At 39.4% G+C, this 16,526-nt stretch overlaps 1 protein-coding gene across 8 annotated transcripts in view; it reads right to left on the bottom strand.

Moving 5' to 3' along the window:
* Nucleotides 1–395: 395 nt before the first annotated feature.
* Nucleotides 396–16,526, bottom strand: part of fcho2 (FCH and mu domain containing endocytic adaptor 2) — a 56,900-nt gene continuing 40,769 nt past the window's right edge. For 2 of the 8 annotated variants that reach the window (XM_049559971.1, XM_049559973.1), the window contains 14 exons: nt 16,286–16,371; nt 14,372–14,455; nt 11,442–11,951; nt 10,896–11,011; nt 10,667–10,796; nt 10,420–10,503; nt 10,072–10,131; nt 9,393–9,504; nt 7,435–7,590; nt 6,546–6,678; nt 4,470–4,669; nt 4,319–4,383; nt 4,037–4,201; nt 396–3,942 (listed from right to left, as the gene is read on the bottom strand). In XM_049559971.1, coding sequence (XP_049415928.1) covers nt 3,920–3,942; nt 4,037–4,201; nt 4,319–4,383; nt 4,470–4,669; nt 6,546–6,678; nt 7,435–7,590; nt 9,393–9,504; nt 10,072–10,131; nt 10,420–10,503; nt 10,667–10,796; nt 10,896–11,011; nt 11,442–11,951; nt 14,372–14,455; nt 16,286–16,371 — 1,924 coding nt within the window. In that variant the 3' untranslated portion in view covers nt 396–3,919. The remainder of the gene's footprint in view (nt 3,943–4,036; nt 4,202–4,318; nt 4,384–4,469; nt 4,670–6,545; nt 6,679–7,434; nt 7,591–9,392; nt 9,505–10,071; nt 10,132–10,419; nt 10,504–10,666; nt 10,797–10,895; nt 11,012–11,441; nt 11,952–14,371; nt 14,456–16,285; nt 16,372–16,526) is intronic. The other 6 variants (XM_049559976.1, XM_049559977.1, XM_049559972.1 and 3 more) reach the window with 5 other exon arrangements.

Raw genomic sequence — 16,526 nt, 5'->3', positions numbered from 1 at the left:
CAGGACACCCAACCCCGTTTCATGTGTGTCTCCCCATACGTGTAACAAAACCCACACCCTTGCTGGTGTTAACAAGGCTACCGGTTTACATAGTAGCAGTGGTGCTTTAAGCTAAAAACTAACATCACATGGTCGAAGCGCTAACCTTTGCTAATTAGCACATAAAATGAGATAAAACTGAGGCTGATGGGAATGTTGGATGAATTAATATTCTGACCTGATGGTGCTAAGGGATCACTAAAATCATTAATCTACACTGACTAGGAAACATAAATATCTGTACTTAACCTTTGTGCTAGTCCAAGTCTCCGGGACCATTCAAATTTTACAAAAAGAAAATAACATGATTAAAGCTCCTATTTTATCCTCATGAGGCTAAAAGAAACCACACAGAACACACTTAGTCATTTTAATATATTTGTATATATTCATATATTACACATTTAATACAGGCACGATGAGAAATCATAAAGTAGAGACAAAAAGTGGCTGAGATATTGGTAAAAATGTACAATTTATGAGAATCATTTACACAATTTTGCTCTCTTTAAACTCTGTTTAATACAACATACAAAGACAGAAAGGATGTGAAAGTGACGGGAAGAAAGGAGCCTTGTAAGTTTATTTTGTGTGAGTTTTGTAGGGACAGCAAGAACCAGCTTGCTTTACTGAATACAATTACAGAACCTGTGTCTGTTTTTTAATGCATTCGCCTCATCTTATCAAAACCACTGATATAATTCATTAAGAGAAAACACAAAGTGACATGTTGGTTTCTCTCTGTACAAATGTCTGGTGCTACAATTTCAGGATTTTATGTAAACTCAATTGTTTAAAAGACCTTCAAACATTTGGCTGATTATAGTTCAGAGTGAGATACAAAATTTAGCTTCAACAGACACAAATGGACATTTCGATTATCCATTTAGGATTAATTTCTAGGTCATTATCAAAGGCTTGAGTCTTAAACCAGAATCATACAAAATATTAAAAACATTAAAATCTGGTGACAATCATCCCGGCCAGATATGATGAATGAAAAACAAATACACGATCAGTTTCCACGTACGACACTGGATGAATCAAGTATGGATATGAGTTTAAATCACCAGCGAACCAGTCAGCTCACAAATTACAATGTTCTATAGCACAGCGGAGAGTAAAAAATAAGCCTGATGTGAAAAGTTATTCTCTAAAATCTTATCTGAGAGGTCAGTTGGCAACATGATGCACAGTGTATGAAACAGGTTAGGGTTACTCCTGCCCCAAAAAGTTTCATCAGATTTCAATCACAGCTTCCACACAACTAGATGCATCTCCAGACAAGTCACATACCAGCACGTTAACCAATTTAAAGGGTAAGTTTGATATTTTTCAACCTGGACCCTTTTTTTCCTCCATGCTTTGTTTCTAAGTGACTAATGGGATACACAGTTTTTGAAACTCACACTGTCAATGTGCTTCCACTATGTGTTTGTTTTGACAGGCTTAGACAGTTATTTTAGGAGGCTGACAACATTATGGAAAGGATCCCTACAGAGGCAGACGTTTTTGTTTAAGAGAAGGATCCTTTTTGTTTAACCAGCAACAGCCTTAAAATTTCTATTGCCGACCCCCAAAACTCTTTTAAACAGTGATTTTATCGTAAAACACACTTCATTCAAAGTCATCAAAAACAAAATAAAATCACAAAACCGTCTTGGCTGGTCTTTCCATGCTTCCAACAATCAAAAACTCTGGATTGATCGAAATAAACCCTTAATTCACCCAGTTAGATGTGAAAATATGGTGCTTACATACACGCTTTAAATACTGTTTATTTAAATGGAGACTGGTGGGTTTGATGATGGCGATTTCTGGGCCGTTTCTGGTTAAACAAAAAGGATCTTCCTCTTTAGCAAAAAGGTCGACCTCTGTAGGGATCCTTACCTCACAGAATAATGACCCGAGCCTGTCAGTGGCAAAAGCAAGCATTTTTGGTGGACGTAAATTGATCGTGCAAACATGCTTTTGGTAGTTACATTGCAACCTGTTTTGCCGCAGTCAGCTGTAGTGTTCTAGCTCAATACTGGACCAGTTTCAAAAGGTTGCTCCCATTAGTCACTGAGACCCCAAAACCTGAGATACTGTGGTCCAGGTTGAAAAATACCAAACTAACTCTTTGAGGATCATTACATGGTTGAGGTCAATGAAAAACATAAAAATACTCCATGGAGAAGTACAACAGCCTCTACAGCAGCAGCCTTCATTAGTAAAAGACAAGAATGAAGCACCAAGAGTCAAACGTGGCAATTTTCCATCCACCCATCCATTTTCTATACCCATTTGTGCTGTTCATAGTTGCAAGAGGCTTATCCCAGCATGCACCGGGAGAGAGGCAGGACAGGTCAGTAATCCATCACAGGGCAATGGCAGTTCTGTGTCACAATATTTAACCACAGTCAACAACACTGGATTACTCAGTGTCGAGTAGTTGCGGTAAGGCATTTGGATCATTAATTTGGCCTTATTGTGCTACTGCTCACTTACATCGTCTACTGCACAGTGAGTATTCAAGAAGTTAATGTCAACCGACGCATGAGGGAAAAAGACAAGATATAAAAGAGTTTGGTGATCAAATTCAAATCACAGAAGGCAAACATGACTCATTCATTTGTGGAAGACAGTCTGGTTTGAAAAAGAGGAGACATTTTCCCTTCAGCATCCAAATAAAAAGACGTAAAAAACACAACTGGCACATTGTTGGTGCTATTCTCATTGACTGTGCTGTAGTATACAAAAAAATGGGTTAGAAGTTTAGAGAAAAGTTAGATTCAGGCACATTTCTCCATTAATAGGGCACAAAAGTGTGATTAAGAAAACACTGCCAGTTAAATAAAGGCTACAAGTTAAATTTGGGGTAATGTCCCTTGATTTTTTTAAAGTATCCAACATTTGACACAATGTTTTACAGTAAAGATTGCTGATATTTTTTTCTTATAAAGTATAAAAATTAAAGGCTTAAAAATGTAAGTAAAAAAAAAAAAAATACAAGCCATGACTGAAAGGGGAATTTACAAGGGAAAAAGTTCAATTTTAAAAAGACTACACTGATCACAAACCCCATTAGGGGTGATTGTTTAAAAAACTGTGCATTTTACCACAGAGAAATGTAGCTTAAATCTAGAAACCCAAATTTGGGTAAAACATTGATGTTCTTTTTTTTTCTTTTTTGCCTTATTGATCCACAGTATAAGAAGAGGCACTGAGGTCAGATTTTTTTTTTTGCATTTGTTTGAAAGCACTTCAATGTTATCTTAAGAGATCAAGCTTGTGCCATAAGTGTGTGAGTACTGCTGAAGACAGATTCTACCTTCATTGCTTCATTGCACACGATGAAAAAAGACAAACTGTAGAAGAAGAAAAGATCAGTAAACAAAACTGATTTGAGTGATGAGTCAGAGCTGGTCGAGCAGAATAATCAGTGTTAATATTTACAGTTTGGAGGCAGAAACCTTTTCCTCTCTTCCATGCGGACATGGTTTTGTTTTATATTCCTTATAGGCTCTTGAAAAATGAATATAAGAGGAAGAAGAGCATCTGAAAGATTGTTAGTGCACTATTTTTTCTTTTTTTTTATGATTTCAAATACAATATAGATTTATATCTAATCCATAAATTGTTTCTATACAAAACTGAATTGATCAGAAAGCATTATTAGACTTCATATCTACACATTTCCTGAAAGCTCATCTTAGTTTTCTTTTATTCTTTTTTCTTTTTAACAGTGTTCAGTACTCAGTGCTGTTTTATTGTAGTGAGATTCTCGCCTCCCGGGCAAAAGCTCAGATGGATCCAGAGGTTCAGGAAGCCTGGCAAAGTTGCTTTTGTGTTAAAAGAGATTTTTTTTTATTCTTGAGAACCAGAGTGGTGGGTCACCTCAGCAATCTGCCATATAACGTCCTGCAGAGAAGAAGAAAAGATGAGCCGTTTGAGTTAGTGATGCATTAAATATACCATTATCATATATGTATGGATGATCTAGCGTACCACATACCTGTGGCAAATCTCTTCTTGCTGAGAGAAAGTCTGTATCCAGTTCCCTGCAGCTCCATGTCCACTCCTGACAGGGTGCTCCCCTCATTCATAAACTGTACTGCTAGAGTGGAGGGGCTTGATGGGCCGTCTGACAGTTCAAACTTGGCCCTCAGGGTCCCAGCGCCTGGGGTCAAACACAAACAAATACACTCAATGACCAGCAACTGACCCTTCTCACCACGCACATTCTTTACAGCATTTCGAACAAACTATCTCTGATTGTTAACGGAGAAAAAGATACCTTCATTTTCAGACTTTTCCGAGATGTCACTCAGCTTCCACAGACACTTATTCTGCTCGGAATTCCTAAAACAAGACAAAGAAATGAGCTACTTCTGTTGAACTAAGATAAAAATGTTTCACTTGTTGATATAGCAAGCACCACGTCTTACCAGATGGAGTTGGGCAGAGACTGCATGCTGGTGACTCCTCCATCAACAGGCACTAAGATCTGCACGTTGGAAAGTGGACCAGGGATGGCCATGGACTCCGGGTTGTAGCGGTAGTCTACCCGCAGTTCTGATGCACTCGGTGTACACTTCCAGTATATGGCCAGGTTGAGAGGAGTGGAATGGATCCCATCAGACTGCACCTGAACACAGCAGGAATGACAAAGCTGCTGAGTGGTGTTCCTAATATCCTGCAATGAGACTACGTGAGACCATGTTGGATGACCATACACTAGAAGACTTTCTAAAAGACTTATGTCTGACACACTCTGGCATCTAAAGCCAATGTGAGCTCTTAGTCACAGACTATAAGATTTAGCATAGACTGGGGATCTTGCTGGTTTACTATTTGCAAGACTACAACTAGATTCCTTTTGAGATTATTTCCAATCCTGCTCCTGGTGGAAAATATTACACTTCTACTGCTTCCCCAGAGTCCCCTCCATGTTTACTGTCGACCTGGTTCGCTGCTTCCAGCTATTTTTTGTTGACAATGCTCTCGTCAATGAATTTTAGTATTTGCATGAGCCGAGACCAGAAACTTAAAATAGTATTAAACGTGTTTGATTTTGTCAGAACGTCAAGAAAAAAATTGACTTAAGACAGGTGGGACTGAGCGCAGCAACTGTGGTAAAACTCTCATAATTTAATCATGACATTGGAATTTTGTGAATTACTTGCAAAGTCATTTGGTGTAAGGCTGGCATAAAAATTTCAGCATATCGTTTTGACACTAACAGCTTTAGTTTTGTTTGCTGTGCTCAAAGAACAAATGCAAGTGCAAAGTTCATGAATTGGCAGCTGACTCCGTGTGTTTGTTTTACACCTCGATGAGCTTATATTTCATTATATTCTTAGCTGTTTTTTTTTTGATCCACCACTGCTAAACTGAAACAACGATTTATTTGTCAAGAGAAATCATAAAAAGCAGAGCCTGATTATGGGGTGGCAGGCCGGCCTTTAGTGGTTTGTGAGGTTGAGAGCCATGTGGAGGGCCAAGGCTTGATGCATGATGACAGTGTGGCCGAACCAGCTGAAGAATCACTTTATGAAATATTTAACCCCTCAATGAGCTCTTTCAACATAAAGACAAACATGATATCGAGCTCTTCCAACTGTAACCTACATAGTAAATTTACACTAAAAAAACCCCACTAAAGGCAATGTAAATAAAGAGTCCCTAACAGTCACAATACTTTAAAATCCTTCATAGCAATAATGAGTTTGGAGTTATGTGACTATTAGGTTTCTATTTTCATATTGTATTGCTGGCGTTCTCTGATTGGTGGATTTTTATCCTGGGTGAGAGCCTGTAGTCTGTATAGCATGTATGGTGCTAACAACTTGGATTTTATAAGTCAAGCTTTCACAATATGACTTTTATGCACGATTAAATAAAATATAAACCAATGGAATAATGTAATTTAGCAAATTCTAACATATAAAACAGGCTTTTTTTGGTTTGTTTAAAAGATGATGTCATCCAGCGGTGGCATTTTGCGTGTGAGGCTACACATTATACATTAAGACCAGGCCTACAGAATGCAGCTGAGGTTTAAACAAGACTATAACATGGTTTTCAAGTAGTAAATTCAATTATAAAGCAAATTAGTGACCACAAATTAATTCAGTTCCCAAGTGGTCCAGAGAGATTGTGTGGCTGTGTGTCAGGCACAGAAAACAAGGATAAAACTATTTGAATATTCTAAGAATATTACAGACTGAGGTTGCTTTGGGCTAGAGGATCAAATAGATTTCTGACAAACAACACTATGAAAATACCGCTCTCTTTAACTTTGGAACATGGCTATCAAAAGCAGCACATTTCTCTTAAAAAATACATCCTGCACTGTGTATATTTCCGCTCTGTTCTCTCTCCTTCCCTCGTCTTCTTTTCTGCTTCTTTCCAAGTCTTGTCTGGAGCATGAAGCACTCGGAAAAATATGTTTTTAGAGAGCATTCTTTAACTACAGTTATTTTATCTGGATCACGTTCTAGGTTCGCCGTTGGCTGACTGACCTGGTATTTTAGGATGTCCACATTATAGTAGGAAGCTGCAGGGTTCTGTTCTGAGGCTTTTCTGAGGTAGGACGTCAGCGCTTGCATGTTGAACCAGAAGTCCTTGGAATTTGAGTCACTTTGGGAAGGATCACTAGATGAAAGACAAACAGTCAGAAAGATATATAAACACACACACACACTCACTCATGCACAAGGCATAATCGGAGGCTCAATTATTCATTGCTCTTCCTGGCTTTGTGTGCAAAGCTCCAATAGCTTGGAAAAAATGACCCTGTTATATTCAACCAGCTACTAAATCATGAATTCCATTTGATTCAATTAGTCCAACCATGTGGTTTAGGAAGAAGAAGAGCAAGAAAAATTAAAAAAGATGTCACTTTACTAACTTTTTTTTAAGAAAGGATGTAAACTCGTCACATACAATTTGTTTTAAAAACCCTCAGTTTTAAAATAGAACCAACACATTTAGTGACATATTGAAACTTGCACTTCATGAGCTAATACATACATCAAACGCCACTGATTGAGACTAAAGAGGTGAGAGGTAAAATAATGTACGTTAAGTGAAGCAGCTGTTTTATGAAGTTTGCTGTTCTTTGCTATTTCAGAGCGTGAAGTATTTCAGAAGAGACATGGGCTGTTGAGAACCTGGCTGTTAAAGTCTGGTGGAAAATACTTCCCTGACAGCTTAATGATAGGTTTATGTCAGATTACTAATTGAATTTCCTCTCGCTGACGCAGACTACATTTCCTCGTTTCTCACTCAAACCATCGCGTCCAAATTCCTCTTTCACTTAACCACGACTCTGCAGAGCTGACGAGCTGATAACTTGTCAAAGTTCTTCACTTGCAAACCAGACTGTTTGTATATTTCTGAGCACCTCACCTGTATAGTAGCTGTTGGTTGGGTAGGATTTGCTCCAACCTGCTGGTGTTCTTCAGTTTGAAGGTGAGCACAGCCGGGGAGGGGTTGGTGGTGAAGACCTTGATGATACCCATGGGGAATGACAAGGTCATGTCTCCTGTGATCTTCACAATGCACCTGTGGAATAAAGTCATGTGACTGTGAATTATGTAGTATATATTATCTAATGATTTCCCCCCCGATTCATCAATAACAGTTTCTTTAATCAAATGTCAGAAAACTGTGAAAGATGGCCATCGATACTTCTCGACCGCTAACTTTACCTCCTTGATTACTTGTTTTGTCTGACCAGCAGTCCAAAACCCACATATATTCTATTTTATCAAATAAGCAAAGATAAAAAATAGGAAAAGGATTTTTTGTGTGAAAAACAATTTTTACAGTTAACTTTTTACCATTATAACTCACTACAGAGCTACACTGAACATATTTGGTCTAACAATGGATCATTCTTAAGCCTACAAATCCACTGATTTATTTAACTTCATCATGGGCAGTGCTGGCAAACTGTTGGAGAACAGCTTATGAAGATAGTTATTCCAATTTGTGCTGACTTTTGTTCTTGTCTTGTTCATTAATTTTGTTCAACTTATCATTTCAAATACAACCACAAAAAGTAATTTTTTAAACCACAGAATCCTGGGAGTGTTTGATTTTGAAGGGGACAGTAAATTATTTATTTAGGCCTAATACCATTTCATGTTTTTACTGCTACCCCTCTTTTTCAAATGCCACCATGCCCCTCACAACAGAGTTACTTGGGGTACTGGTTAATAACCTCCCCTGTGAAAGGGACAACCATTCAAGAACCTGATATGTCATCAGTATGCTGGCGTGTCTGTGAACAGATGCAGGGAGTGTTGCTGGGAAACACTCATTTCTCTTGTGTGGGCTACAGGCAGCCTTTTGCAGTTCTCAGGACACTCACCATTTGTTTCACACTATCAATCGATCAAATTAGTCATCAAATAAAAAAGAACACTGCTTAATTACCAGGCAAATAGCAGTGCTCTGTAGGCTAATATAAGCCTCTAACCCTGCCAGTCTGCAGTGACGTTAGAGGAGCGGTAACAAGTGGAACAGGACTATCATGCACCAATCAGCAATAACACTGTACCATTACCTAGCTAGCTATTTAGCTACCTAGATAACATCATACTAGCCGAATAAAAAGGAAAGACATTTGTGGGTTTCTTTTGTTGTCTGTGCGGCCATCCTGCTGATGGTTTCTCAAAATACTCGGTTTGAAGTGCCTCTAAAAAATACTCAGTTTGTAGGGCCATTTAGCCCTAACAACTGTTTATTTCGCCGAATGGGTAGGGCCGGCTTTAAACCGAGGCACTTTTTAAAGTGGATATTGAACACACTGGCTTTAGGTCCCAAGAGTAAGACATCTCCCTTTCCACTTTTCTTAATAAACATCTGTATGCTTCTATAGTCTAACATAAACCCAGTTTCTTCCCTCAGTTGGGGTTAGCCTAGGCTGTGGTGGTAACGGCCCACAGCGGGTCTCAACCTCGCACCGTGTCTCCGCTGCATTGCTTATGAAATGTTCCATTTACTAATCCCTGCAAAAATAAGCCTTCTGCACAGCAGCAATTTAACAGCAGTTAACCAATAAAAGGCTGTATGTTTTCTCTGCCCCAGACTATAATCTGCTCCATGTAGGTTATCCACTCTGAAAGAATGGTGTCAGACTAACGCAAAACATTCCACACATGCAGAGCGAGAGGGAGGTACACTCTGCTAACTGCACAACCAAAAGGTCTGGGTGTGGAGCACACTGGGCGAGGGGACCAGACAACGTGTACCCTAGAACTAATATGTGTTGTAGTTAAAGTTCAAATATGGACAAAAATGTGTATGCGTGCAGGTCCATGTCGGGGCCTTTGAGCAGCAGAAGGTCATGTGAGACTCACTTAGTAGGATCAGCTCCTTTGAAGTAAGCATTAACTGATTCTGTGAAGGCCACGGCAATGGGCAAAGCATCTTGGGATGCCAGGGTCACAGGGCTTGGACCGCGAGACGTCCCTGAGAATGAGAAAAGCACAGAGTTTGAGGTCTGTTGACTCAGCTGCAGGTCAGACTTTCACAACAGCAGTGTCCAAAGCTCACATCAGAATTAGGAAGGTTTCATCATGCAAAGATGCTAAATATCATTCTCAATATTCATATTATTGCATTTCATGGAGTCAGTCATTCATACATTGCAAACCAGTACATTCTGTTATTTTTCAAATAAACAGAAATAAGGTATGTTTTTAGAGTTCATCGTGCTACAGCTGCTTTAGTTAAATATTAAGTACTATTAGAGGGACAGAACAACCTCAGAGAGAGCATATTAAAACTCAAGTCAATTCAGTCAATTTAAATACTTAATTATTTTAACAGTTACATCTTTATCATGTTAGGGAGTTGATGCTGTTGACGGTGAAACAGATGTGGGAAACAGGCTAAAAAGGTGAATATGGAGAGCACACAAGACAGAGAAATGCAATCACTGCAAAGCAAGACATCCAGTTGTCCGTCCAGCCCATCATACTGACTGGTGTTAGTTTTAGTTAGAGGAGAGTCCTCTTGTATGAACTTCAACCATACCTGCTGGTGTTTCACACCGCTTCTCAAAGGTAGGCAGCTTCGCTATGAACACATCATCCTCTTTACGCCAAATTAAAAGGCATAAAGAAGAAAGGAGGAGATAAACAAACCCAAATGTGAACAGAGATGATTCTGAGCACAGTTATAAGTCCTAAATGTGTTATGGTGGCAGGTGAGCCCTAGGCTGACAAGGCTGATATGACTGCACAGAGATGAATGAGGAGCTAACAGGCCCTGATGATGACAGCCTTAGCATCGGTGGAATGAATGCAGAATAAAGATGATGATTGCAAGCACCACAGAAAGGAGTTTCTCTTGGGGGAAACAAGTTTGGAGAGGCAGACTCACTCTGGCTTAGTAGAAAGAAAGGAGAGAGGGAGAGCAGCTCTGGCTCTGGGGAGGAGAGGGGAAGGGCAAAGGTGTGCTCAGCTCCTGTAAGGAGAGCAGTCAAGGAAGGAAGGAGTGAGAGGAGAGGAAAACAGTACTTTGTGTTGCAGAGACAAAAAAGTATGTGGCAGGTAGGTGAGAAGCTGAGGAAAAGGAGAAGAAATAGTGCCAAGAAAAGGGAGTATCTCTACACATGGAGGAAGCTCACCAACAGTGGGGGTGTTGCCGGCACTGAGTGAGGCATTCGAAGACAAGGAGGAGGAACTCTCTGCCCGGGCAAGTGGTGCGGCAGGAGGAGGGCTGGCATTAGAGGTCTTGGGTGGGCTGAACGGCCGAACCTGAGTGAAAGGAGCCATAAATAGGATGGTAGTGCAACATTAGAATGTTATGTTAACAACGATCAATGCTGTGGTGCACATAATGTTGTAATTACTCACAATCTCATTGATTCCTGTAAGTTTTCCAGTGGGGAGTTTGGGCCTGGAGGAGGGTCGTGGTGGGGGCACCAGGGCTCCAGCTGTCAGTGGGGTCGTCGGTCGGTTTGGCACTGGCACTATACAGAGAAACACATGTAAGGTTTACTAGTTAGTGACCATTAAACAGCAGGGGAATCAGGTACAAACAAACATGTGCACAATGTGCAAAGTTCAAGTAGATGCAAAACCATCATGCATAATGACCTCTAAACCATAACAGCAAAACACGTTTACAAATCATTACAGGAAGCAAGTAAAACACATAACAAAATTAATTTCACAAAACGAAACTCAAAGACAAACATGTTGCAAACCAGGCAGTGTGTTAGATAAGCATGTCTGTAAAATAAAACAATGAAAAAACAACAGAAAACATTAAAAATATGCAACTGTCAACTATGAAACAAATGCACAACACGAGAACTTAGTTAAAATAAAACAAAATTCAAAAGTAAAACTCCAAACCTCAGGCAAAAGACACGTCTCTAGCATCAGTTACAATGTTACCATTAAATAGTTTACTTGATGGAGCTGCTGCCATCGGCCTATCTGTAATCCCAGAGAAGCCATCAGAGAAACAGGGGTTGCCGTCTTCTTTGCTGCCTGGCGATTTGCAGTCGGCGTCACCAGAGTCATCAGAGAGGAAGCGAGTTGACCTGCTAGAGCCTGACGGAGGCCTCTGGAGCTCCTTCACAGATGACCCCAAGCCCTGACGGCGAGCTGGAACGAAATTATCACTGAAGGCGATCCACTGGCTCTGGGACCAGGACACGGAGGAGAAGGCGTCAACGCTCTTTGGAGGGCTGGCAGCAGCCGGGCTTTTGATGGGGTCAATTGGCTCGGTCGGCAGGGTGATGGGGGCGCTCTGGGCCCTCGCTGGTACGGGCTTGAGTGCTTGGAAAGGGTTTTCTGGTGAGTCCCAGGGAGAGGATGCGGACGAGGAGAAAGAGGAGACATCTTTGGATTGTTGGCTCTCTGCCAGGGGAGGAGAGTGCTCCCGTTGCATCACTGTGTCAGCTGAAGGGGGTGATGTGATTGACAGAGGCAATTCAAACGACAAATGCAAAGTATAAAAGGTAAACTAGTCAGACATTTAGTACCACAAGCAAATTACCAGTGACACCTAGCAGCAACTTATCATCACAGTGTCAAGACACAAATGCTTCACTGCCTCTCCCTTGAACAGAAAAAAAACTTTCTACCAGTATCAATTGGATTAGAATGCCTGTCTGTTGGATACTGGGATACTGGTTGCCAGTACAGTAGTATGGTTGCCCTGGCTGTGGTCAAAAACATAAAAATGTACCTAATCTGCTGGCTTGACTGATCACATAGTAGTACCACATCTCAGCATTGACCTTAACTAACTAAACTTGCTAACTAAATCCTACAAAATGCTCCTTTAAATAACCAACAATGAAAGCATTGGTAGTTTTTTGGTACAAAATGTGTTAAATATATATATATACTATGTATATACAGTATATAGCAGAGGAGGAACCAAGTCATTGTTTGAAAGTCAGTCTAAGGGCTTGTAGGAGACGACAAAAAAAGTTTAAATAATGGTGGAACAGAACGAAGCGGTAATACGGTGAAAATAATTCTCCATTCACATGTCAGGATATAACATTATACGGCTGCACACCACCACCGTCTAAGACACTGCCTCAGTTTACACTATTCCTACCTCCACCGTCGCCTCGTTTGCTGTTGCCTGAAACTGTAAAATCTGCCCTTTGGTGTCATCTGTTAGCAGTATCTATGCCTCATAAAGCATGCATGGAAGTATGAGGGTGGTGACTTTTACAACGTTTGAAACAGACGTATCTACGTTTGTACGTCAAGGAAGTATAAATGAGGCTTAAGTTTTTGCACTTAAGTCTCAGGTCCTGAACTTTGAGTTTCAAGTCCTAAACAATTTGTAATGTGCTCCTCACTAAATGTAAAGTCATTTTAACAACAGAGTAATAATATATCAAATTTACAAAAATCATGAATGCTTATTAAATTTGTATTTATTTGTTAAAACAAGTTGGGCGTTATTGCGTCTCAGTCTGTAATTTTGGACCTGCACATTTAGCATACAGCAATTTGTTTTTTATTGACCACTGCACACTTTTTGTATGTGAATAAATTTATCTTTGGTGTCATTTTTCAACTGGTAAGTAACATTACGTTAGTTTTCCCCTGAAACTTGACTGAATGATGTCAGATTGGTTCAAACTAAGTGGATCTGTGTCGACTTGCTGGAAATGAAAAACATTAATGTTAGCTGATTCAGGAAATGAATGGAAATGAACTCATTTATGGTGTACGTTTTAAATGACATACTTTTTAATCTTTGGACTTGGGGAGAAGGTAGCAAATATTTCAAGTCAAAAGGCTCAAGTCCAATTGAAGTCATGAATCCCTGATGTTAAAGTCCAAGCCGAGTTGCAAATCTTTTTTGATTTTGTCAAGTTGAGTCCAAAGTCATCAGATTTTTGACTTGAGTCTGACTTGAGTCCAAGTCATGTGACTTGAGTCTATGCCTCTGGTATACTGACTGCATTATATTTATCACTTTGCTATTTGTTTGTTTTAATTTGAGATTGGTGTTCCTCTATGCTGACGCACTTCGCCTTCTTTTACAGAGAAATCAAATAATTCTGCTATTAAAACAACAAAACCAAAAGAATGGAGCATCAGTCTAAGCTCAGATGATTTGGCCAAATCGGGTCTGTTAAACTCATCTCATGTTGCTTTCGAAAACATTCACATTGTACTGCTGATAGCCGGACCTTTTATAACTGACAAAATCTGCCAACTGGCATTCAACCAAATATGAAACACCTCTGTGGTACCTGTTATAGTAGTGTTTTTTTTGTCTTTTCTAAGTGTTGACCATATGTTGTTTAGCCCCTTTGACAGTTTCACACACAGCATAGATTATGTTTTGTAGCTAGAAGCAGCAGTGGTTACATTTTTTCTACGCTTTGTAGCATTACCATTGGTGGTAGTTTGACAGATTTATATACACGTTAATAAATCTTTAGCTGAGAATTATTACTTAATTTGCCGCAATTACTATATATTTTTTCTTGTAACATGAAAAGGAACTCACTGAGTATCTGCTGTGGCTCACAATAAGCTTATCATAGTATAGTATAGTAATATTACACATACTTGAACTTAAATGTATTGATAGCAATAAATGTGCAAAGTGATGACCCTGATTTTAGACACACATAAGGATATATATCCTGATAACTCAAGTAGAGGCCAGTCTGACTCTCACATGTTCATGTGTATTTTAAAATAAAGAATACTCCAAGGTTAACACAAAGAGAAACAAAAATCCTAACATGAATTCCCTGCAAAACAGTAGCTGATGAATGCTTCAAGTTCTCCAAAAGGGGTTTCACCTTAAATCACCTTCTGGCTCACACAAATTTTACCTGATGCCTCTGGCAGAAAGACATCGGAGTCATTCATCAGAGAAGATGGAGATGGAGGGATAAAAAGGATGACAGAGGCAAGGTCTAACAAGAAAAGTTCAAATAAATGAATAAATGAAACAATAAAACATCAAGTAATTCAAACTCAGACAGTGACATTATAATAAATAAAAACAAAGTAAAAATCAATATGTAAAACAGATAAAAATGTACAAAACACATCAATTAATACAACATATGACATAATAAATTACACATACTGTTACAATCTCTGCCACATTCAGTGTAAGTTTAATCGTTTAATACCTCACAGGCTTGTTTAATGTGTCATGTGTGCATTCGCAGCTGGTAATGCTGCTACACTGTACACAGAGAGATTTAACAGGCTATAAGCAGGGAGTTAATTCCCATCACCGTATCTTAATCAGGGCACTCTACGATGCTCTTTTGACTTCTAAGCCGAGACCTTTGACAGTAACGAGACACTGTTTGACAACATACGTGCCATTGGGCTTTATAGCCGACCCTTTGACCTCAACTAGGTGCCAATTAACTGTGGATTACGCTTAGCCTAGGCAATGGGTCAGCGCTAATGTCACTCTGTTTAAACACTGGTGTCAAGCATGTAAAGCCATGAGAATTGCTCTATCAACACTCAAAGTAAAGTAAAACAAACGCTCACATATCTCATAGAAATGTGTTACTGTACACACTTAAAGAGGATTTATGAAACAGGACTACAAGATTGGAATATTACTGAAAGGAAAAGGTGGAATAGGAAAAGCTGCCATTTTAATTCTTTAAAGTTGAATATTCTGTTGACCTCAAGGGTCAGTTCCTCAATCTGAGATTGCCCTGAGAGGAGAGGCTTCCAGCTGAGTAGCTCAAAAAAAAAGAGAGGGAACAGAAGACTACATAGTGCACAGAGAAAAGATGAGATAAAGAAATGGAAAGAACAAAAAGGACTGGATCACTGGCTCAACTGAGAGAGTAAAAACCAGAATGCTTGTTGTGTGGTTGCTCCTTTAAATTATAATCCTTCAAATTTTCATGAAATCAAACCCCATTTTTAACATTGTCTATAATCTGCATTTTTTCTGTAATAGCCATTCAATATATTCATATTTTGTAATTATCTCTCTATGAAGGAGGTTTTTATTGGCCACCATCCCCGCACTCCATTCAGGCTGCCTACCTAAACACAAGGGATTAACCGATAATGATGCATGCATGTAATATTAGCCTTACTGTTAACTCTCTTTACACTGTATTAGAGCTGTGTTAAGTTACTGCTAATGCAAACCCAACATTTCCTGCTGCTGATGCTTCACATTAAAAGCGTTCAACTGGCAAAACAGTGAAGCCGTCTTGATTGACTTCATCAAAACAATGCGAGTTGTTTTGGCAGCACTGTAAACAAATATACCAGTTGTTCTTCTGCTGTATTTCTAACAAAGTACCTGCTCAACAAAGCTGTATTTGCTGTAACCACAAGTAACCACAGGTGTCTCTAAATCAGTGAGGACTGAAATGATAAGGATTACAACTTTACTGCTTTTAACTGTGCGTTTGCATGCCCACGATGACTGCCTCGTGTTTGCTGTGCCTGTTTGGATGCTGGTTGTTCACGTCCTCAGAAATTAACACTACGCATCCGCACGATGCAATATGCACATAAATGGTAGGGGCAGTGTGACAAACTTACTCGCTAATGACATGATGTGATTGATTTACACCATGCAAATCCGGTTCTATCAGGCTGGAAGTACTAGTATATCTCCAGCCTTACTGGTGCTAAACATTTTGTTAAGGAATACTGTATAATGAAAAGAGTAAACATGAAATCTAATGTTGTGTATAATTATATGTGTACAGGAATCAAGATAAAATGAAAAAATTAAATTTAGGGATTACCTGTTGTTGATGACACAGAGGAAGAGGAGCCTGCTGCGAGAGTCGGGCTGAACGGGTCCAGAGACAGAAGGTCATTGTTGGTCAGTCTGCCAGAGGAGAGAATGAGAGTAGAACTACACTTTAAGTAACATTTCAAGCAAAGAACAATTTGAGTAAAAACAGGCACCAACACACACAACACAGACAATCTGAATGGCAAAGATACTGTAAACATGATGAAAACGGTGGCAGTCATGAACAT

Source organism: Epinephelus fuscoguttatus, linkage group LG18 (assembly GCF_011397635.1).
Source record: "Epinephelus fuscoguttatus linkage group LG18, E.fuscoguttatus.final_Chr_v1".
In the NCBI taxonomy this organism is placed as follows: Eukaryota; Metazoa; Chordata; class Actinopteri; order Perciformes; family Serranidae; genus Epinephelus; species Epinephelus fuscoguttatus.
This window is presented reverse-complemented; position numbering and strand designations above follow the sequence as displayed.